Source organism: Urocitellus parryii, chromosome 6 (genome assembly GCF_045843805.1).
Source record: "Urocitellus parryii isolate mUroPar1 chromosome 6, mUroPar1.hap1, whole genome shotgun sequence".
Classification (NCBI taxonomy): domain Eukaryota; kingdom Metazoa; phylum Chordata; class Mammalia; order Rodentia; family Sciuridae; genus Urocitellus; species Urocitellus parryii.
Genome location: NC_135536.1, coordinates 174,071,114 through 174,094,809, shown reverse-complemented (window position 1 = coordinate 174,094,809; position 23,696 = coordinate 174,071,114). Strand labels below are relative to the sequence as shown.

The 23,696-nt window shown below is 50.0% G+C and overlaps 2 protein-coding genes across 3 annotated transcripts; one reads left to right on the top strand and one right to left on the bottom strand.

Annotated features, from left to right (window-relative positions):
• Positions 1–4,649: 4,649 nt before the first annotated feature.
• On the bottom strand, positions 4,650–13,362 carry Rem1 (RRAD and GEM like GTPase 1). Of its 2 annotated transcripts, none has more exons than XM_026402103.2 (5): positions 13,276–13,362; positions 11,939–12,479; positions 10,755–10,870; positions 6,558–6,759; positions 4,650–5,343 (listed from the first exon to the last, which is right to left on the bottom strand). In XM_026402103.2, the coding sequence occupies exons 2-5, from the start codon at positions 12,276–12,278 to the stop codon at positions 5,072–5,074; spliced, it is 930 nt and encodes a 309-aa protein (XP_026257888.1). In that variant the 5' UTR covers positions 12,279–12,479; positions 13,276–13,362; the 3' UTR covers positions 4,650–5,071. The 2 variants fall into 2 exon arrangements, with proteins under 2 accessions (XP_026257888.1, XP_026257889.1); XM_026402104.2 differs by having other exon boundaries at positions 10,788–10,870.
• A 2,578-nt stretch (positions 13,363–15,940) lies between these two features.
• Defb124 (defensin beta 124) lies at positions 15,941–19,099 on the top strand. Its single transcript, XM_026402096.1, has 2 exons — positions 15,941–15,998; positions 18,942–19,099. The coding sequence occupies exons 1-2, from the start codon at positions 15,941–15,943 to the stop codon at positions 19,097–19,099; spliced, it is 216 nt and encodes a 71-aa protein (XP_026257881.1).
• The last annotated feature ends 4,597 nt before the right edge of the window (positions 19,100–23,696 follow it).

Here is a 23,696-nt window from a genome sequence, read left to right as displayed (position 1 = left end):
CGAACCCAGTGCCTCACACATACTAGGCAAGGGCTCTACCACTGAGCTACAACCCAGCTCCCCACCTCTCATTTCAAGGTGAAGGAAAGGAATCCAAACGAGGTGCCTGAGATCGGATTGAACATGAGTTTTTTTCTAGTTCCAAAATCTGTGCTTTTCTGCCAATGTCTTGTCACATTCAGGAAGCATGGGAATGTTAGCCTCCCTCCATACACACCCTACCCTTGAACTTGAACCAGATGGAACTGGGGGAAACTGCACGCATTGCTGAACCCAAAGCTCCCAGCCCATCATCAGTATTATTTTTAACTGAACCCTGAACTGAACAGAAGGAAACAGTGCTCAAATTGAAACCAAACTTGTATATTTTTTCAAGCTGTTGGACTAGAATCTTCAAATGGTCTTGAGATAGAGACAACCACATGGATAATTCTACCCAAATCTCTTCGCTCTGTATATTTTCATTTGTCTAAGGTCACTTGCTCATGACAGAGCTGAGAGATTCTTCATCTTTATAAAGCATTTGCAGAAAAAAAAATTTCTAGCCCTCATTTACCCTTCCGCTCCCTTCCTGGCCAGGGCAGGGACTTGGACATTCCTGTGTCTGCCATCTGGGACCTCTGTGCTCCTTACCTTCCTTCACAGCTATGAGTCTGTCCCCATGTGAGTGAAATGAGACGTGTGTTTCCCACCACCCAGGGACTGGGAGCTGCAGCCTGGACTGGATTCCTCAGGTTCTCCAAGCAGAAATCCCATGCTTCTGGCTGAGAAATTGAAACTTTCCACCAAGGCCAATGATCCTCCGGAGTCTGAGCAGCCTGGCTGGGGCGTCTTGGAAGCCAGGTGGCCCTCATCTCCTGTGGACCAGGCTAGCACAGTTCATAACCCTCCCCCACAGCAAGAGGGGGGGGGACTCTGGAGAGATTGGGGGGCCTCAGGGGAGATATTCATCTTTCCAGAGCTTTTATCATTTTTTTTCCATAACAGTATCCTCCCTTTAAGGTGGAAAGTCCCAGCTGGTGGGCGGCTCAGGACTCTTGAAGTGTTTTTATTCTCTGCCCAGCCTCCATCACAGGGAGCAGGGTACGGCAAAAATTGCTCCCCTCTTGTACCAGTCCACTCTGGGTTTGTCCTATCAACAAACGGTGCCCTATAGGTGAGCCCTAAACGCGGAGAGACTAGATTTCCCTGATCTGAATTCTGGGTCTGGTATGTATGTGCTAATGGTGCTATTTTGGGTCGAAGGTTCTTTGTGCTCCAGTTTTTCCACCTGAAAACTGGCATACGGTGGTTGAGTCATCAGTTTTGAGGATTTAACAAATTATGAAAAGCACTCAGAACAGCACCTGGTACATAGGAAGAGGGATGCAACTATTTGCTGTTTTTATTGCATTGACCTTGAGCTAGGACGATTCATCTCCTCTCCCTAATCCATATAATTAAGACAACAATTCTTAGGGGAGGGGGTATGGGGGCAGGAAAGATGGTGGAATGAGATGGACATCATTACCCTAGGTTCATGTATGACAGCAAATATGGTATGACACTACATTGTGTACAACCAGAGAAAAGTTGTGCTGCAGTTGTGTACAATGAATCAAAATGCATTCTGCTGTCATATATACCTGATTAAAATAAATAAACAAATTTAAAAAGAAGACAGCAATTCCTTCTTGCTTCGACAACCACTCTGAGCTGAACCGATGGCCCTTCCTTGTTGGGTGGCCTAGGATCTATTTCTTGGGTTCCCTTAGCCTCTCTATGCTCATTTATTAAATGTACCTATTAAGTAGAGGGTTGTGCTAAAGAGGAAATGAGAAGCATGTAGCATAGGATCAATACTACCATATAGAAAGTGCTTTTAACAATTATCTATTTTTGTTTACTTGTTTTGATGGATAAGAAAGAATTTTTAAACCGTAATGAGCTGTGTCCCTGGGAAGAATACTATGGATTTCCTCACGGTTTCCCAGCCACATCTTGTTCACACACACTTAGAATCAGAGAGGTCAGGAGAGGTTGGTTAATTAATCCATTTAACGTATATTTATTGGGCAGCCATTTTGAACCAGGCACTGTGGTGGGTGGTAGGGACACAGCAGCACTTAGGACCTTTCCCTCCTGTGGATTTCATTACTGTGGGGGAGGCAGCCAATACACATGTGAGAACATAAATATATGATACAAGTTCAGATTCAACCCCTTTATTTGGCATTTGGGAACACTGAGGCTCAAAGGGAAAGGGATTTTCCTAAAGTCCTTCCATGTCATAGTCAGGAAGACTCCCAGGTCTTCAAAATGAGGCCAACCTGGACAACTTAGTAAGACCTTGTCTCAAAATAAAATTTAAAAAAGAGGCTGAGAATGTAGCTCAGTGGTAGCGCACCCCTGGGTTCAATCCCAGCACCTGAAACAAAATAAAACAAAGCCCTTAACAAACCTTGGTTCCCCCCAAATCTGAAGCAACATTTATTGAAACTTCCTGGGTGAGGGAACTATTTTAAGAACTTTATATATCTTAAATCATCTGACCCTCGTGTGAACCTTGAGGGAGGCAATTGTCATCACATATCCCATTTTATGGATGGGGAAACTAAGGCACAGAGATGTGGAGGGGAAGAGGGTTGAACTTGGACTTCTGGTTCAGGGCAGGTGCCCTTAACCATTGTGTTATCCTGCCAGAGCTGGCTGCATACTGTCCCTATCCCACCCTGGTCTCAGCTATTTCTTCCACATTCTGAGTGGCCTGGGCTCAGCGCCCTCTGGCCTCAGTTTCCCCATCTGTGAATGGAGCCGGATGGGATTGGTTTTTCAGGGCCTTCGCTGACGACCCTGATTCCCTGTCTCTTATCAGTGTATGGTTATTTCATTCACGTATTTGTTTTCTGCTTGCCCTATCAGGCTGTGGCAGCTCCAGGGAGCACCGGGCACCCTCCTCGGGATTCACCGCATCTCCTGAGCGCCTGGCACGGTGCCCTGCACTTAGAAGATCCTCAGTAAATATTTATGGATGGAGAAAGGAGGGATGGAGGGCCACCCTCCTCAGCTTTCTAGAGCTGCTCTTGAACTCCCTTGGCCCCTCTTCCTTTCTCAGCCTGGCCACCGAGCTGTCCCTCCTCCCCCCTCCTCTCACCTCCCCGGGCAGACTCCGCAGGCTCCGGCCTCCATCCGGCCTGCATTTTTCCGGGTTTGATATCATTTTTTCCACTCTCCCGGCTGCTGCCGGCTGCTTCTGCCAACTTTCCACAGCTAGAGCCCTCCCCCGACCGCAGGCCGGAGACAGCTTGGAGCGGGGGAAGACCCTCCTCCTCTTCGCTTCCTCCCGCTGAGGTCGGAGTGGGGGAAAAGGTGTCATCAGTGACCCGCTGGCGAGACTTGGGGGACGGGGCGCCGCTGGAGGTTATCGCTCTCCAGGTCTCGCTGCTGGGCGGCTGGAACGTGGTGGCCCACGTGCGGGGCTGAGGCGTCTGGGCAGGCTGCTGGCTGGGGGCAGGGGTGTCAGGCGCAGGGACGAAGGTCCAAACCTCCAAACCGTTAGCATCTCGTTCTCCTCTCAAAGCAGTGACACCCCTTCTTGTCCGTCTGGCTGGAAATCCTGACCTGATTCCCAACATGCACCCTGTCCCTAGGCAGGCTGGACGCCTCACTACCTCTGTGCTCTCATGGGCAAAGGGAAGCCTGGGCCCTGGGTCCTCACTGGCCGGGTGACCCTGAGGTGCTCACTTCCCTTGGCTGGACTTGAGTTTCTACGTTGGGAAAATGCATGAATTGGAATAAATTGGGGTGGATCCTGGAGATTAATGGATTGAGTTTCATGTTCATAGATCATTCCCGCCTTAAATTGCATGCAAAGTTGTGTTTGAAAATCTGTCCCTCCCCACAATATTTCTCTTCTATTCCATTCTTTTCTTCCTTTCTCTTTCTTTCCTGAATGAACCCCAGGCCTCTTGTATGCTAGGAAAGCATCTACTACTGAACAACATTGCCATTTTCCCAAATTATTATTATTATTTTTTTAGCCTGGGGGGATTGAACTCAGTTGAACCCAGGAGTGCTTATCCACTGAGCCACATCCCCAACCTTTTTTTTTTTTTTTTTTTTTAAATTTTGAGATAGCAAGGGTCTTGCTAAGTTGCTGAGGCTAGCTTTGAACTTGTGATCTTCCTGCCTCAGCCTCCTGAGTCGGTGGGATTACAGGCATGCACCACTGCAACGGCCCCATTTTGCCAAGTTCTTCAAGAAGACTGTGGATAATTTGGGTATAGACTCAGTGGAACCAGCTTGGTTTGGAATCCTGGCAATATCACTTATAGCAGTTCTATGATCCTGTGTGTGAGCCCTTACTGTCCCTGTGCCTCAGTTTCCTAAAGAGTCAAAGCAGGTTAATGGTCACCTTTCTGGATATTGTGGGGAGGGACAGATATTCACTAATATCTCTGATGGCTTAGCACATAGCCAGTTCCCACAAACGCCAGCTGTTATGTTGTTAGAATGAGTGCCGATATTCCTTCCATATCATGTTTTGGGACTCTATAATCTAATTCAGTGGGTCACACTGAATTGTGGTTAGTTGTGATCCACTGTGTTTCTCCTAAATACATGAGTCAGGGACTATACCCTGTGGATGGGAGAAAAGCCTAAGAACACAATTGATTCAATGACTTTATTGACATCCAGGCCAGTAGGCTAAACCAGTCAGTGTAGATGGGCATGCAGGAGGTGGGGACACCTGGAAGAGTCCAGAAGGGCCGTTCTGGGCATTCAGACAGGGCATCCTTCTGGACAGGTTTATCATGGAGGGTTTCTAAGGCTTGCCCAGGGCCCAGGGACAAGAAAGATTTTTACCAAAAGATACCCACCACTTAAAAAAACCCTCTACTTTGTGCCCAGTGAGGCTTTGGACCCATAGTCTGTCCACTGCTTCCTTGAGGTCGAAGGGTCCTCGAAGCTCTGCCATCAGGGCAGCAGATAGGAAAGGCCTTCGATGCGGACTATATGCAACTGCACCTTTGCCTTAGGTGGAGGCCAGAATGTACCCAGTGTCCCTCCACCTCCAGAAGGGCGGGTGGTCTCAGAGCACGGCCAGGTTGTGGCAGGACTTGGAGCGGGCCTTGAGTGCCCGGCGGCGGGCGCTGCGGGCAGTCAGGCGGGCCAGGAAGCGGCGCGCGCGCTGGCCCAGGCTAGCCCTCCTCCGCGGTGCAGGGGGCTCCTGGGCGGAGCTGTCTCGGCGGCGCAGGCGCAGCTGGCGTACCACGCCCTCGAAGAGCTCGGCCACGTTGTGCTGCAGAGTGGCTGACGTCTCGATGAACTTGCAGTCGAACACCACGGCGCACGCGCGGCCCTCTGAGGGGCGGGGTCAGGTGAGCCGTACAGGCAGACGGAGACAAAGATAGGGAGAGGTGGATCAGTGTCAACTGGAAGCCATCTTGCCTGTGCCCATACCTAGGGCAGTTTCAGGGGACTTAAGAGATAAATCATGTGAGGCTTTGAGGAGTTAGTTTACAGTCTACTGACCGATACAGATGGCAGAATGAGGCTGGGAGGACAGGGAGGTTAGGAGCAGGTCGAGACCAGGCTGAATGCCAGGTTGAGGCCTGATCTCCTGGGCATTAGAATTACCTGGAGGAGCGTGTGGAAAGGCAGGTTCCTGGGCCCACCCTCAGGAATTCTGATCCCGTAGGTTTGGGATGAGGTCTGGGAACCTGTGTTTTAACAAAATCTCCTGCGGATAATGTTGCGGATTTTGGGGGTGCCTGTCCACAAAGTACATGGTCTTCCAGCTCTGGGATGCACTAGGCTGTGAGACAGGGGCCTGAATTCTAGTATTTCATGGCTGATGACTTGTGAAATTGGCTTTCTTTTCCTTTTTAGTCTCAGTTTCCATATTTTTAGAGATTTTATTCTTTAAGTAGGGCCATTTTAAGATCTTTATGGGCCCCACCAGAAATATGAAACATTAAAATATTCTCATCCCACTGTAAATGTAATTGATAGATAACTTAAAAAGTTTTGGTTTGTAGATGCTGGTTGACACAATATTATGTTCCTTTTAGACAATTAAAGCTTTGGAAAACTTAAATTTATCATTTTCTCACTTCATTTTGGAGCCAATAATGGTCATTTCTCAAACATAAGCCCTTCAAAAGCAGGTAGGCCCTGGGCCTCTGACTGGTGAATCAGGTGTCCCTGATTCAGGGCATGTGGAGCTACAGGGAAATTCGAAAGGAAAGAAATGAGGAGGTCAATTCTGGTTCTCAAAAGCTCTGGCCGCTGGCAAGGAGGACCGATTGAGTAGGGGCTAGAGAAGTAGAGGACCAAGGGGCTTAGGACCAAGGGGAGATGCCAAGACGGGGCAGAGAGGCAAGGGGGCTGGCAGGACTTGAGGACCAAGTCCTGAGGTCTCTCACTTCTTCCCAGGGGAGAGAGGAGGCAGTTTTCTGCTCAGTCAAGAAGCTGCAGGGTGGGGGTGGGTTGGCAGGGCAAAGAGCCCCCAGGCAAGAGCCATGGAGGAGGGGCAGTGGGGTCCAGGGAGAGAGGAGGGTGGGTGGAGGGCTCACCTTCCACGGAGACTTCCCGGCAGCGGGCCAGATCCGCCTTGTTGCCCACGAGGATGATGGGCACGTGGTCTGCCCGATGTGTGCGCCGCAGCTGAATGCGGAGCTCAGAGGCGCTCTCGAAGCTGCCCCGGTCTGCGATGGAGTACACGATGACGTAGGCGCTGCCCATCTGCAGGCACGACTCCTGGCTCCAGCTCTCATCCTGAAGGGGAGGGAGGGACCCCAGGCCCGTGCTCAGAGGGCGCCTGGCCCTGGCTGAGAAAGAGGCTGGTCTGGTCTAGTGGGAGGGGTTAGGGTTGAGGTTACATTCTGCACAGGTTTGGGGAACAAATTCTGTCATAATTTCCTGTGTCACTTTGGGAAAACCCCTGATCCTCTCTGACCCTGGGTTTCTCTGCTTGAAAAATTGGGTGGACACTGCATCACTTGATTTTGTCATTCACTGATCACGTCCACAGGCTGGGCACTGGGGGCAGAGAAGGACTTGGTTCCTTTTCCTGCCAAGGGAGAGGGGGTGGTCTGGCTTTGCCTGTTCCGCTCTGTTGTCTGGTTTCTGAGGAGAGGAGGGTTTGGCTTTGCTAGACATTTCTGTAGGATGCCTGCAGTCCGGAATTAAGAGATAGAGATAGAGAGACAGAGAGAGATAGAGAGAAATGAGGACAGGAGGTGGACTTCAGGGAAGGCCTATTCAGGCAGTTTTGAAGTGAAAGGGGCTAAAAAGCAACTGTGGAGTGTAAGTTCAGAGGAAATGTCCATCCCCTTCCCTTTAAGAAGTGGAGTCCTGGGGCTGGGGTTGTGGCTCAGTGGTAGAGCGCTTGCCTAGTGTGCATGAGGCCCTGGGTTCAATCCTGAGCACCACATAAAAATAAAATGAAGATATTGTGTCCACCTAAAACTAAAACAAACAAACAAACAAAGTTGAGTCCTTTCAAGTTGTTTGGCCAAGGAAAGGAAAGAACGGGAGTGATTTTGATATTCCATTCTGGATGGGGGCCATTAGCCAGGGACTGCATTCTGAAACTGGATCACCTGGGTAATAAATTTATAAGTGTTTAATTAGACATATTCCTGCCCTCCAGAAGCTCCTGGTGTAGAAGGGGGGTTGTGAAAGTCAGCTTTTCATCACCGTGACCAAAATACCTGACGAGAACAACTCAGAGGAGGAAAAGTTTATTTTAGCTCATAGTTTCAGAGGTATAGTCTATGGTCTGCTGTCACCATTGCTTAAGGGCCCAAGAACATCATGGCAGAAGGACATGGCACCAGGAAGCAGAGAGAGGCACCTCCCCAGTGACCCATCTCCTCCAGCCACACCTCACCTGCCTACTGTTACCACCTGGCCCATTTAGATTACTAATCCAGCATATGGATTAATCCACTCATGAGCTTATAGTTGTCATAATATAGTCATTTCTCTGAACATTTCTGTCTTAACACAGGAACTGTTGGGGGACACCTCATATCCAAACCATCACAGATGTTAGTGGAATGGAGAGTTTTTTTGGGGGTACTGGGGATTGAATCCAGGGTTGCTTAACCACTAAGCCACATCCTCACCCCTTTTATTGTGATTTATTTAGAGACAGGGTCTCACTGAGTTGCTTAGGGCCTCACTGTGTTGCTGAGCCTGGCTTTGAACTCATTATCCTCCTGCCTCAGCCTCCTGAACAGCTGGGGTTACAAGTGTGTACCACTGCACCCAGCTGGAATGGAGAGTTCTAATGCAGTGTGGTGTGTACCTTCCAGAGGGCCATATGCAAGTGGTTGGAGGAGCTAGGTAGGTGGGGCGGAGGTCAGCAGATTGTGGGATGGTTTCCCAGTGGACCAGTGAGTGGGGTTTGAAAGGTAAGCAGGCCAAGCAGGAGAGAAGAGGTTCCAGACAAAGAGAACTTTGATGCTTAGGTCTGGAGTGGGAAAGGCTGAGAGTGGCGAAAGCATTGATTGTAAGTCAGAAGAGTTTCCTGGTAACCAAATAAGATACTTGAATGGGAAAGTATCAGATCCATAGTCAACATCATTGTCAAAGAGATGTATTTTCAATAGCCACACTGATCATTCCTCAGGCCAAGTAAGCTTGGGATAGAGTCCCAAGTGAGGTGAGTTCTCAACCTTGACTATGGATGGGTTCCTTCCTCCCTTAGGTCCCTGTCCCCATCTGTAGGATGAGAGGGTGGGGCTTGACCATTTATTCATTATACAAATATTTATGGAGATTTGACAGGTGATCACCAATAGCCAGTTGGTGCATGGATTGGTGGGTGAGAAGCAACTGGGAGTATGATTCAATATATAGATTCCAGACCCTACTTTTGGAGGTTCTTATTCATTAGGGGTGAAGCTTAGGAATTTGATTTTTAATCCTCTCCAGCTGATCAGATAGTCAGCCAACGCAGGGCACTACTGTTCTGTCCAATTCTATCTGTTGACATCAGAGTACCATCCAGCCCAGAGTGGAAAGGACAGGTGCTTATTCCAATAGATTACTACTGCTGGGCCTGCTCTGGGAACTCCCTTCACAGGCACTGAATGGGGAAACTGGTTTACTTTCCTTATTTTATGGATAGAAAAGTAAAACAAAAGTCCAGAGAAGAGGAGAAAACATTCTCAAGGCCTCACAGCAAGCTGGGTGCAGATTTCCAGTTTCTGCTTTCTGGCCCAGTAACCTCTCCCCCTTGTCCTCAGTGCAGTGCTCCTTCTCTGACCCCTCTTCTTCGTTCACTGGACCCTGCCCAGGGAATCCTCAACTGCATCCAAAAATAGACCTGCAGTCACCCACCTGTGAGCTCTTTGAGGCCAGGGGCCATGTCTGCCTGGTTTACTGCTGCATCTCCAGCACCTGGCCCATGACGGACACCCACTAAGTGCTTTAGAATGAATGAATGAGCTGAAGGTTCAGAAGATGGTGCTCCCGAGGGACACAGGTAGGGGCAGTCCTGGTGTGCACAGGCTATGGAGCCGCATAGATCTGGCCTGGAATCCTATCTGTTCTTTCAGAGATTCGGACACCTGATTTAACTTCTTTGAGCCTCAGTTTCTTTATCAGTAGAATGAGAATCAATCCTAACTGTATATTTTTGGTTTTGCCTGAATGTCATACATCCAGTGAAAGAGGGTGCACCATAAATGTCAGCTGTCATTGTAAGAATCATCATTATTATGCTCATTTGGACCTGCACTACTTTTTAAGCTTGTTAAGAGAAATTGACCACTTAGCGCCTTCATTCTCATTCTTTGGGCCTATGGGTGGAACTGGCCACCATTCTAGTCAATCACTCAATACTACCATAGGGTGGAGCCTCCTTGAGAGTTAAGGAAACGTTCTACCCTTTAAGAAGACGGATTTCAGATGACTTTTGGATCCTTCTCTTTGCTTACATGTATTTCCTCAAAGGTCAACAATAGGCATATATTACCATATAAAACCCCAAGAAGATAGGAAAGTCATAATAGAGACATGTCCCTGTTTGCTGTCCATTTCCTCCTTTGGAAGTGGGTAGGAAGGATCCCTTTGGTTTTCTTTTTCACTAGCTACCTAGTTGTAACTTATAAGAATTATCACATACAATTTTCCACCCTGCTCAGCATTTATTATTCATGTTCCAGACTAGGCTCACCTCTTGGAACTGCCTAAGGAAGTTTTAAAATCAGCTGATGATGGGGCTGGAGGTGCAGCTCAGGGGTAGAGCACATGCTTAGCATATTGCCTAATCGAGGCCCTGGGTTGATCCCTAGCACCAAAATCCACCCAACAACAACAACAGAAGTCAGCTGAGGAAGACAGAATGACAGGAACGTCTGGAACAATTCACCATTCATCAGGGAAGAAAACTGTAGGTCACAGTAGGCAAGTCACTTGCACAAAGCTATACAACTAGTAGGTAAAAGAAAGGGGGCTTCAACCTTGGGCATCCTGGTGCCAAATGCAGCCTGCCTTCTCCTGCACTGTGTGAGTAGGTGGGTGGGGTGAGGCTGGTCATGATGCTGGGGAGGCCTGCAGGGGAGAAGCACATCTTGGGGTAGGTGCCAGGAGAGGATCCACGGAATGAGAGAAGGGATCAGGATTGTGAGGATCTCTGTCTTTGGAAAGGCTGTTTAGGAGCTGTAGGTTTTGGGGGAGTGTGCTCAGAATGGCCCTTGCCCCAAACCCTGCTTTGTATGTCCCAGGTGAGAATAAGAGTGTGGTGTGACGCTCAGCACCTTGTCCTCCAAGTCCTGCTTGCAGTGCCATACCCGTTTCTCGGCCTCCCAGGTGTCCATGACCACCAGTGTGGTGTCCTCGCCATCCACCGTGAGGGTCCTCTCATACACATCTTCTGCAACCAAGGGAAGACTGTATCTCAGGGAGGAGGGGCCGGCCTGGGAGATGTGGGGCTCCCTAGCCCCCCTTTCTGGTCACATCACCCCTCCACTTCTCCTTGGGAGTGCTCACCACACTTATTTGGTGTGTCCTTCCTGGTAGATCAAGAAACTCCATGATTAGCCCATGCTTCCCTGGCTGCCAGCATAGTACCTGGCACGTGGTATGTGCCAGGAAGGTTGGTATGGTGGATTGAATGAGTGGGTGGTGGGGTCAAAGTGTGGTGGATTGAAAGGTTGGGGTGGTGGGGTTAAAGCTGGGCTGGGAACCCTCCTGGCCCCACAGTCTCTGACTTAGCATGTGCATCGGGCAGGTCATGTTAAGCTCTGGGCCTATTCACAACACATGCAGGTGTAAGTCTATATGCCCCTTGTGTGAGTTCTCACTCTAAGGAGTGTTGAGGCTGCAGAAACAGCAGGGCCAGATTGTCCCCACCTCTTCTCTGCTTTTAACAAACCCCCTCCTCACTCACTCTATGTCCTCCCAACCAGTCCCTCAGGGATCTGTCTTCATTTCCTCTGTCCCCATATCCAGTCATCCTGGGTCCCCTGGCCCTGTGAGCTCACTGCATTTCTTGGGAATAAAGCAACCCAGTTCTGGGGATCTGGGAGTCTCCACTTTAGAGACTTTGCTGTAGGTCATGGTGGCCATCGTTGGGTGTCTATGGGTCTGGGGCATCAGAGAGTCAGGGGGACTTCCGAATGGGAGTTCTGAGTTGGATGAAAGTCCACCATTTCTTGACAGTTTTCCGAATTGCCCCCCCCCTTATGATATGAAGATGAATCATCCATGAAAATTTGGCAAATTTTCTCATTCTATTTAAGGATTTCCCTCCTTTAGACCACCATGCAGGTTGCCTCCTGCACAATCCGGATGAGCATCATTCACTTCATAGTCTGCGTAAATGATGCTCAGAGTTGAACAGTGCATGACTCCTACAACTGTTCTTGGCAGCCCTCTGCCCCCTGGTGACAGGCCTTTCACTCTTTTGGCCATATCCCACCCCACCCCACAAGGCCCCTACCTCCCAGCTGTTCATGGTGGTCCCGCTCTTGCTTCCCTGCAAAGAGGCTGGCCAGGCTGGTCTTCCCTACGCCAGGATCTCCAAGCAGCACCACTCGGTAGAGGGCTTCCCAGGAGCCTTCCGAGTCGCTGGATTCAGAGGACCAACCATCTGGGGCAGGTGAAGGTTTCCGGACAGGAGGGTTGAGGGAGAATGATTGGCCCAATCGGGGATGCTGGGATTGACTGGGGCTTGCTGTGCAGAGGCGGCCAGGCTGGTGGCCCCGGGATGACAAGGTGAGGGGAGTGCTGGCTCTCCGTCGAAGGGGGGTCTTTGCTTCCTGCTGGGTGTTCAATGTCATCCTTGGGAGGGAAGGGCCACTCCTTCTTCCTTCCCCCTGAATGAAGTAGGGATGGGCAGTTGCTCTGAGCCCCTCTTTCTGTTGTAGGGTCCTGAGGAGCGGTTGAGAAGGCTTCCCCCACAGTCCTTTCTTGTTTGAACGGGAGGCGGCACCTCTGCTCCTTGGAGTGGGGGTTTGGCTTCAGGCCCAGGGTAAGGTCACCTGGAAGGGGTGAGTCGGCAGGCTGTGAACACACGAACGTGCACACCCAGAGGCCATGCCCCATGCCTTAAGGATGGCCCACCCCAGGTGACAGACCGCAGCTAGGTGGATGTCCATACCTGCACCCCTCCAGGCACAACCTGCCCCTCCTTTAGAACATGAGACCCTTGGTACGAAAGGCATCCGAGTAGCCGTCATCCGCCCTGTTCCCACTGGTCTCTTCCACACGCTCTGGGTTGGGGGTGCCCAGGAGGGTTGAGGGCCGCTGGGGGGTTTACTTCAGCTGCCGGATCCCACGGGGTCGGTGCCCCAGAAGGGCGAGGGGGGCCGGGGGATCCCTCCGGCTGTAACCCGAGTGCCCTGGTGTCATGGGAACGGCGTGTCCGGCCCGCCCCCAGCGTGAAAAATTCAGGAGCGGCTGGCGCTACGGCCTCCAGCTGTTGCTGGAAGGCGGGGGCTGCGAGCTCGCCAGGCCCCAGGTTTGGTGACAGGACAGGGTCCCGGCGGGGGACAGGCGGGGAGCCCACAGGGCCCGGGAACGCATGTGCCATTTTCAGAGGCTGGGTCCGAGCTTTCCCAGCCCGGGGTCCCGGGTGTCAGGGCCCCGATCGCGGGGCAGGGGGCTTCCAGGTCGGCGGCTCCCGGACCCTCCCGGCCCCAGGGCTGGGGACCCGCACCCCGCACGCGGTTTCGAAGCTCCCCGGCCCCCGCCGGCTCCGCAGAACCCCCCCAGCAGGCGCCCCGCGAACTCCGCTCCAACTTGGGCAAGTTGTCCGCGGGCGGCGCGGAGCTTTACCTCGGCCGGGGAGGGGTCCGGGTCCCCGCCGCCTCAGCCGCTGGGTGCTGCAGGCTGGACCGCCCGCCTCCGCGAGCAGCCCCTCGGGCCCGGCCCGCCCCGCCCCGGGCCGGGGAGGAGCGCGACCCCGCCCCGTCCAGCCCCGCCCCGGCAGGGAGCCCCGGGGTCCCCGCCCCGAGCCTGGGCCGCGCTGCGTTTTTAAGACTGCAGATCCCCTGGTGACCCGCCGCTTCCAGGCCTGCAGGAGGTCGGGGTGACAGTGTCGGGGTAGCCGACAAGAGAGAGGAAGGGCCTGGATGCCCCTCTGCGTCCGCATCGGTCCAATCCATCAGTGCGGGGCACCAACTTCAGCCTTCACAAAATCCACTCCGCCGCTTGGTAAAGGTTCAGTTTCGTAGGTCCCAGGGTTTCGGGGATCTTTTTATTTTATTTATTTTTCTGGGATGCTGGGAATTGAACCCAGGGCCTCACCCTAGTCAAGCAACTCTTATCATTGAGCTACATCCCAGCTTTGGAATAAATGTTTTAAACAAACTCCCAAAAACATCCTGATGCAGATCGTTCTTGCACTCCACTTGGAGAAACTCTGTTTTGGAGGGAGGATTAATGCTGGGAAACGCTTGGGGGAAGAGAGAGTTCTGGAAGTCTGTATTGAAGATTTCTGAATATCTGATTTTGCTGTCATTCATTTCTTTGCTTATTCACCAGCTGAGGATTACTTGGGCTTGGGACTCTGCCTTTCAGCCTATTGTCCCTTTCCATAATAGTTCATGGCTTAAAAACAAGGCAAACAAAATTCCCCAGGTATGTTGGAGGAGGAGAGTCACTGATCTTGGTAGGGAAGTTGGCTGTGGGGCCGTGTGTGTGTGTGTGTGTGTGTGTGTGTGTGTGTGTGTGTCTAGGTTAGTGTTACTGGAGATTGTTACTGCTCTATCCCTCTAACTACATCTCCAGTTCTTTATTATTATTATTTTTTTTAAAGAAATTTGAGACTGGGTTCGGTGTTGCTTGCCTGTTATCCCAGCGGTTCAGGAGGCTGAGACAGGAGGATCTCGAGTTCAAAACCATCCTCAGCAAAGGCTAAGCACTAAGCAACTCAGTGAGACCCTATTTCTAAATAAAATACAAAATAGGGCTGGGGATGTGGCTCAGTGATTGAGTGTCCCTGATTTCAAACCCCTTCCCCCCAAAAAAAATTGAAACAGAATCTTGCTAAGTTTCTTGGGCTGACTTGTAATTTGTGATCTTCCTGTCTCAGATTTTCAAGTTTCTGGGGTTACAGGTATGTGCCATTGTGCCTGGTTTCCTGTAACTCTTTGGGGTGCATATGTGTGGGAGACCTTGGAGACCAGGCTGTACCTGTGGGTGGAACTTGTCATGGCTGAGGGGTTCAGCTGTCCAGCTTGGAACAACTCCTACAGCAGCCCCCGCAAGTCTTGGGTAGACACCAAACCCCTCATGCCTGGCTTCCTTCCTAGGCATGACCCTCTTGGCCTCCGTTTCCCACCTGTGGTAAGACACCACCCTTCCTTATTTGGGAGTGAGATGACTTAGCTTCCAGGCCAGCTCTGCAACTCAGTTGCTGGGTGACCGCAGTCAAGTCAACTCCCCTCTTTGGATTTCAGTTTCTTTATTTAAAACTGTACCCTCAACAGGTTATACCCCCACTAAGAACTTAGGGTTGTCGAAAATACGAAAGGCTGAACTTGGCATTCAAGGTCCATTGTGCCCTCGCTCCTGTCCTCTGCAGGGTCAATTTCAGCCTCTCCTCTCAACAGAGCCTTGCTCCACCCACTCTTTCTGGTGCTCCCCGTCCCTTCTGCCTGGGATACCCTTTTCCCTACTCATCTTTCACAATGCAGCTTGGATACCTGACTACCAGACGCGACTCCAGGCTCTAGGCATGTATATTATCTTAGTGGTGCTCATACCTTAGTGGTACGTTAGAATCGCCTGGAAGTCTTCTTAAGCTGTGGTTTCCTGGGACCCACCCCCTAGAGGTTTGGAGCAGAGCCGGAGAGTTTGCAAGTTCCAGTTCAGACCAGGTACTTACTGGCTGGGGACCACATTTTGAGAATCATGTATTGTTTCATTTAATGCCATAAGTGAGATGGGTAGCTATTACTCTCTACGAGGCAGGTTTCTTCCCATTTTTAGAGTAGGTGTCAATGCCTGCTTGTTTGAATGGGCCAGGGTGTTCTGGTCCTTTCTCCTGGCCACTAGGAAGGGACACCTTCATTTATAAGCCTTGTAAAAGAGGCTCGTCATCATTTCATAGACCACAGCTGGGGTCCCAGAGAGGTTAAGTGACTTGTCCAAAGTCTCCCAGACACTAGGGGGAGATCGTGGGATTGATTCAAGTGATGGCTTTTCTCACTCACCCATACAAGGAAGGTGTCCAGTCTCTGTCCCCAGGCATGGCTTCAGGAACTTCAGCCCCCAGCTTCAGAGCTGAGCAGCCTCTGGAGGGTGTGGCTGACCGGTTCCCACAGAGCTGGCTGAGATCCCAAGCAGCCTTGGACAACATGGCCTCATACTCCCACCACTGTCCCCGGCCCTGCCTTCATCTGTGGTCCATAAAGGCTGTTCCGCAGGCAGCCAGGCTCAACCACTGTTCCTCTCCTCTTGAGTCCTCCCCAGCAGCCTCCCCAGGAGTCCTGTAGCCATGGCACAGCTACTACTACTCACTGTGGCTCTCCTGGTCCTGGGTCATGTGCCACCAGGTAATGTCACACATGTGTGTGTGTGAGTGAGTGTGCGTGCGTGCGTGTGTGTGTGTGTGTGTGTGTGTGTGTGTGTGATAGGCTCCCAGGTCTTGGAGGACAGAGGGCCAAGATCAACATTTAACTCTAGCCACACCATTGACTTAGAGCAAATGGCTAAATCAGCTGCTCCTCAGTTTCCTAATTTGTAAAATGGGATTTCTTCAATCCTGTGCGTCAGGCACTGATACGATTGCTGGGATTTTGACTGGAAGAAAGCAAGTTCTTGCTTTCATGGAGCTAACACTTTATTTGGTGGAAATAGAAAAAAGAAAAACACATAATGTGTCTGTGATAAGAAGAATAAAAACAAGGTAAGGGGTGAGAGCAGCAGGGGGTGATGGGCAAGCTGATGGATGGTCTAGGAAGAAATCCAATGGGGCTTTAAACAATTTTTTTATTTTAGAAAATTCTCAAGTACACATGAAAATAGAATAGTGAACAATGTGAGTTTTTTTTTTTTTTTTTTTACCAGAGATTAGACCAAGGGCACCTAACCATTGAGCCACATCCCTAGCCCCTTTATTTTAATTTTCTAAAAATTTTTGAGACGGGCTCTTGCTGAGTTGCTTAGGGCCTTGATAAATTGCTGAGGCTGGTTTTGAACTTGTGATCCTCCTGCCTCAGCCTCCTGAGCCACTGGGATTATAGGGGGTGCCGGGGATTGAACCCAGGGTCTCACATATGCTCAGCATGCTAACTACATATGTACTCTATCATGGAGCTACACCCTCAGCTCCAGAAGGTGAGTTTTTAAAAAATGTTTTATTCTGAAAAAATTTAAATTTATGCAAAACAGATTAGTGTAATGATTTGAGTTTTTAAAAGCAACTTTTTTTTTAATTTTAGAAAATTTCAAACAAATTAAAAAAAAAAAACCAGTTTAAAGCACTCCTTAGTACCTGTCACCCAATGAGAACACCTTGAACTTGAACCAAGCTGGTTCTGTTATTGGCCTTTTCCTCTGCTCCAGTGAGTTATCGGAAGTACATTCCGTGGTGTTTTTGTTTTGTACTGTAAGGTAGGTCTGAACCGAGTTCTGAATCGAGTGAGATGCAGGGGAGATCATTCTTTCCAGGTGGTGGGAGCGTCAAGGAGTGAGGCCCTGGGGCAGGAGGATGGTAGCCTGGTGTGAGGAACAGCATGGAGGCCCCGTGTGACTAATGGGGACTAGAAAGTGTGGGAGGTCTTGTCAAAGACATGGGGAGGGGAAAGCAGATCATCCTCCAGAAAATAACAGCTCTGGGTCTTGGGTACTTGGGAAACCCAGATGTGATGATGTGCTAAGAGTATTTATTCTAGGAATGGCCAGTGCCTGAGAGTTAGGGGCTCTGGTTCTATGGAGACCCACCACTGAGCAGCTAATCGATCTTGAGCAAGTCCCTTCCTTTCTTTATCTGGATAGTGGAGAGTTACCTAGAATGGATTGTGGGAGCTCCAACTACTAAGCTGTTATTCTGATAATCTCACCTTCTACTAATTGAGCATTCACTATTTGCCAGGCCTTGGGATAAAATGATCCTGTAACTTTCCTCTGAAAGAGAGCCATAGAGCTGAGGAATCTAAGGCCAAAGTCACTCGGCTGGGAAATGATGGAGCTGGGATTGGGATTCAGGAGTTCTGAGCTGAGGTCACATCACTGTTAATCACTGTGATACGTACCCTCGTCAGAGTACAGATTCTCTGTCCCATAGAGATTTGGAGGCCAGCATTATATCATCCTGAGATTCTCTACCTGGACAAATAGCAGGATGGGCTAGTCGTCAGGGCTAGGGGAACCTGTGGATGGTTCCAAGATGTCATCTGAGGTTTGTGTGGGATCTCTTTAGTCCAGGGAGACGTAGGCAAGCCTCTCCCTCCACCCTCCCCTCAGTCCCAGTTCTGTGTTGCTCGCTCTCTGCCTGTCTGAAGCCATGCGTCTAGAAATGTTGCACAACAGACAAGCCTCGGTGGTTCTAATCTTGTCTCACTTTCCAATTTTTGCTCAAATTGGCCATCAGAGAGCCCTGATCACTTCCATCTATTTATTTGCTTGTCTCTTGTCTTTTGTGGCACAAGAAGTTGAACCTAGGCCCTGGAACATGCGAGGCAAGTGCTCTGCCACAGAGCTACATCCCCAGACTCTGATTTCATTCTGAGAGAGGGTCTTTTTTTTTTTTCCCCCCCTTTGGTAGTACTGACATTGAACCTAGGGATATGTTACCACTGAGCCGCATCCCTAGTCCTTTTTATTTTCAAACAGGGTCTCACTTCATTACTGAAGATTGCTAAATTTCTGAGGCTGGTTTGGAACTCGTGATCTTTCTGCTTCAGCCTTCTGGTTTGCTGGGCTTACCAGTGTGTGCCCCCAGGCCTGGCCACTTGCTTGCTTTTAAGTTGCTTTCCCTGCCTGTGGGAAGGGCCTGGACCATGGCCATATTGTTCATTGTGGGTCCCTCGACACTCCATGTTTGTTAAATGAATAAACCGAAGGAGAGATTCTATTTCAGGCCATATAACCAAAGACCACTGGGTGGGGGTGGATAGGACCTGTTCTTTCTAAGCCTTGTCCTTTCTGTGGCCCAGGGTTGGAAATTTCCTCATTATAATCTAATTTTAAACAGTCCCCTTTATATCAGGGCAGCTTGTGTCATGGTTCAGAGTGTAGACTCTGGAGCAGATTGCTTGGGTTTGAATCCTGGATCCGCTTTTAATGACTGTGTGACCTTGGGCGGTTTCTCCGTGGACAAGAACTTGTTCACAGTGGTACAGCCTGTGGGTTAACCAGGACTGAAATCTGTAGCCTCAGTGGTAACCAGAACTCTCGCCGATGACTAGATGGCTTAACCTGTGGCCTCACTTGTGACCATTGGTCTGACCTCTGACCCATGTGCGGCTCTGTGACCTGTAGTCTTCTCTGCACAGGGAGGACGGAGTTCAAACGGTGCTGGAAGGGCCAAGGGGCCTGCCGAACCTACTGCACGAGGCAGGAGTCCTTCATGCACCTGTGCCCAGACGCGTCCCTGTGCTGTCTCGCCTACGCGCTCAAACCGCTGCCACGTCCCAAGCCTAACCACACCTAGCGGCTCCAGGCACTGCCACCTTGGCTGTCCAATAAATCATACTCGGCCAGCTCCGTCTGTTCTGCTCTCTCACCGAGCTCCCCTCCCCCCAGGAAAGGGGACAAAGTCCAGGGTGTGGGAGGGGTGGTTGGTGGAGGGAGACAAGGTGCCCAGGGAGAGTGGGCATTAATGACCATTGTGGATGGTTCTGGTCCTGGCCATGGCATGTTTTGTCTGTCCAACTCCGGAAAAGTTACTCCACCTCCGAGAGCCCACCTCCCCCAAGCCTCCTCATCCGTAGGAAGGATGTGAGATTATAACAGGAGACTAGGACTTGACAGAAGGACGCAAAAACCAAGGTAGAGTTAAGAATCAGAGCTAATGATGAGTCGTAGTAATAAGAATTAATGATATGAATGATAAAATAGTCAGTAATAAACTTCTGGCATTCAGAAGGGGGTGGTGTGTTTGAACGCAAGGCAGCTCTATTGAGAGAAGAAGGATTTTTCTTTTTTGGTACACCAGGGATTGAACCCAGGGGGGCTTAACCACTGAGCCCCATCCCCAGCCCTATTTTGTATGTTATTTTGAGACAGAGTCTCACTGAGTTGCTTAGGTCCTCGCTAAGTTGCTGAGGCTAGCATTGAACTTGCGATTCTCCTGCCTCAGCCTCCTTGGCTGCTGGGGTTACAGGCGTGCGCCACTGCACCCGACTAAGAAAGATTTTTCTGTTCCTTTACTTGCTATTTGGACATTTCAAGAGGCTGCAGATAGGTGGGACCGGCAGAGTTTTATGGAAGTAGTTATCATATGAGCAAGAATAGACACTAGAGGGAAACACGGCTCCTCTGGGCCTGAGACTTTGTGGGACAGGAAGGCAGGGAGAGAACGTGAACAGAATCAGGGAGGTAGACAGATACATGGTTCCACTGCGATGTATCCATTAGGATCATATTTAGCCAAAAAATTCTAGGAAACTTAGTTGGTAGAGACTTCCCCTCCCCCTCCCCCTCCCCCCCCTCCTTCTTCTTCTTCTTCTTCTTCTTCTTCTTCTTCTTCTTCTTCTTCTTCTTCTTCTTCTTCTTCTTCTTCTTCTTCTTTCTCTCTCTCTCTCTCTCTCTCTCTCTCTCTCTCTCTCTCTCTCAAATAAAAAGAAGCCTGGGGAGCTGGGGATGTAGCTCCGTCGTAGAGCACTTGCCCAGCAGGCCAGGTCCATCCCTAGTACTGAGCCAGGGTCGGGGAGAGAGGTCTGGAGGCAGATGAAAACTGTGCATCTTTGGATTCTCTTGGGTCACAAATAGCGATCAAGACTTTAGGCCTCAGGGCTGGGATAGAGCTCAGTTGGTAGAGTATCTGCCTTGCATGCCCAAGGCCCTGGGTTCAATCCCCAGTCTTCCCCCTCAACCCCACAGAAACACTTCTAGGCTTCATGTCCTTGCTTAGGGCAAGAAGAGGCTCTCTGAGGAGTGTTGGTATGGGCTACCGCTTCTCTTACACTCACCCGTTCCTTTGTGAACCTGATCCCTTGCCTCGTTTGAATGACTTCTCCCCAGTAAAAGGGTTCGGCACGTGCTGCTCTCTCTTTCTGGCCTGCCTTGCCCCCCTTGTGGGAGCTGCAGCTGAGGAGTGGTCACTGAACCCAAAGAAAAGCTACTTTCTGTGTCTGTGACTTTATTGATTCCCCAAATTCACTTGGAGGGACACTAATCCTTTAGTCATGTGATGCAACAAGACTTCTGTTCCTATCTGATGGGCCAGAACTCTGTCACATGGTCACTCCCGATGTAAGACAGACTGGGAATAAAAGGGGTTCTGTTTTTCTAGCCTCTGAAATGAACTTGAACTTGAGAGTGAGGGAATCTCTGCCCACCTTTTCCCTGGGTTTGAGCCCAGAAAGGGGCATGAATGTTGGATGAGTCGAGGGAAACACTGAGGGCGGGGGCAGGGAGGTCTTGTCCATTCAGAGAAGAGAGAGATGGCCTGGGTGGCCCTGGCCCCAGCCCAAGAATAAGACTGGAGAGGGGACCCTGCTTGGTCAGGCTAAGAAAGGGGCAAAGACATTCAAAATACTCCCCAGCAGGAGGGGTGCTGATGAGGGGCCGGAGCAGAGTCTTGGAGGCCACCCTTCCGTCTCTGGCCTGAGAACCACCTTCAGATATGCCACAGGTAGCTGGCCTGGAGGAGGGGCACCCGAGGGACTTGAGAGCAGCTGTTTACCCACCGGAACGGAAATGCTGAATTACGTTAATCACAAAGAGCACCATCTGGATCTCGGTGCTGCTTCCCTCATTTCCTGGGCAAAACTGTTGGAGCACCCACTGAGGGGGCGCCGAGGTGGGAGTGGAGGTCTAGAGGCTACCAAGAGGGTAGAGGAGAACCTGGAGGGGTCCACAGAGCCACATGGCCGCTCTGAGGCCACGTGAGTCTGGTATCATCGCTAGGCCCCCAGGAGTCAGATGGACCAGGGCAGTTCACCAGCCACGGGCCGCAGGTGGGAGACGAGGAACCGAGACCAGGCACTCGTTCCATAGAGACCCGACTTCTCTGCGTTCAAGAGGTTCCAAGAGAATATTCACCGGATCAAACCAAGCTTCAAACGGGACCCAACCAAATGTATGGCACCGACCCTCCCCTTCCATCTCAGAAAGAAACCAACAGCTAGGGTTTTGTTTTGCACAGCCTCAGAAATAGTGGGTGAGGCTTTGTGACCTTCTTGCCGTGAAGATAACGACTTCTGGGAGTGGGGACTTAGGCAACTCAAGTTCATACTCCAACTCTGCTGCTCATGGGCCTCAGGTCGTGGGGCCTGGTACAAGTCACTTGGCAAGTCTGGTCCAGAGGCATCAGGACAACCCTCTGGCACTGGGTAAGTGCTCAGTAGGTGAAGGGGCTTCAGTGGCTGTCATTCTGTTGAGCAAGGAGCACGACACTGGCCTTCTTTTCTTTCTCCACATGATTTCACTTTCTTGTGGGAAAGTCACAGGAAAAGTACAAAGAATTCCCACAGATGTTTCTCTCAGTTCCCCAGATATAAACATTTCACCATATTTTTTTGGGGGGTGGGGCTTGAACTCAGGGTCTCACGGAGTTGCTTAGCGCCTCACTGTTGCTGAGGCTGGCTTTGACCTCGAGATCCTCCTGCCTCAGCCTCCGGAGCCGCTGGGATGACAGGCGTGGGCCACCGCACCTGGTGACTTTTCTCCACTTTGACCTCCTCTCTGTCTATATATACATGAAAATATACTGAAACACAGCGTGCATCTTTCTGAACTCTTTGAAAGCAAATTGCAGGCACGATGCTCTCTTATGCCTAAATAATATATCTGCAGGCTTTCCCTGAAAACAACAACAACAACAACAACACATTTTCTTATATGACCATACACAATATGATTATAAAATCAGGGCAATACCCACTGACAAAATTCAATTTTCTAGTCTGCAGAACATATTCCGATTTCACCAGCTGCTCCAATGAAGTCCTTTGTAGCAAAAGAAGATCCAGGTCACGTTTTACGTTCAGTTGTCATGTTTCTTTGATCTTCTGGAGCCTGGAACAGTTCTTCAGGCTTTCCTGACACTGACGGTTTTGAAGAGTCCCGGCCAGCTATTCTGTGGAATGTCCCTCCGTCTGAGCTTCTCTGGTGATGATGCTGTGTGGTTGGATTCAGCCCTGAGTTCGTGGCAGGGATGCTACAGAAGCAGTGCTATCTCTCAGTGTGTCATTTGGAGACAGCCATTGTTGGCTTTCCGAGGGCTGAAGCCAAGACAAACAGACGAGATGGATCTCCCAGACTTAAACCTGACACACACATGGCCATTTCCCACCCAGTGTCCAAACGACTCTCATCTAAGCTTATACTCAACCTCCTAAGTCGTAAGAACACACCCAAGAGATGAAAGAGATGAGGCAATTCAAGGGTGGGAGGTTCCTCAAAATACCTCACAGATGAGGTTCACCAGCCCAGAGAAGGAGAGTAATTTGTCTCAGACCACACAGTTCCCAGGGACAGAGCCCAGGACTTGAACTTATATCTCTGGATGTGAAGCCAAGGCTGTCTCTGAGGTAGAATGATAGCCACACATTGGTAGGACAGGTCAGTATGAAGGGGATGCTCCTTGGTACTGCAGGTGTGTAAGGTGTACCAGTCAGATAGGGGACATTAGACAAAGGCTGCTTGCTCTGAATGGGTGATTAGAAATACCATCCAGTGCACAGACTTTCTCCAAGGAGTCACTGAGTGATTGAGATAATGATAATATCGGTTACCCTTTATTAAGTACCAATTGCTTTACCTACATCATCTCATTTAATTCTCACAGTCATATATATTAGTATCTCTGCTTTTTCTGTAAAGTCACCAAGGCTCTTACTGAAGGGAGTTGCCCAGTTCAAACCCTAGTAAGCAGTGGAGCTGGGACTCTACTTTGGTTCTCTGGCATCCATTTTGTCTTCCAGAGTCACTCTTATTTGTGCTTTTCAAATAATATTTTTTTCTAATTGTGAAAATAATGCATACTTATAGAAAAAACTTAGAAAACTAAGAACAACACATAAGAAAACTAAAATCATCAGTACTTTCACTGTACAGAAATACAAGTAAAAAAAAGATATAAA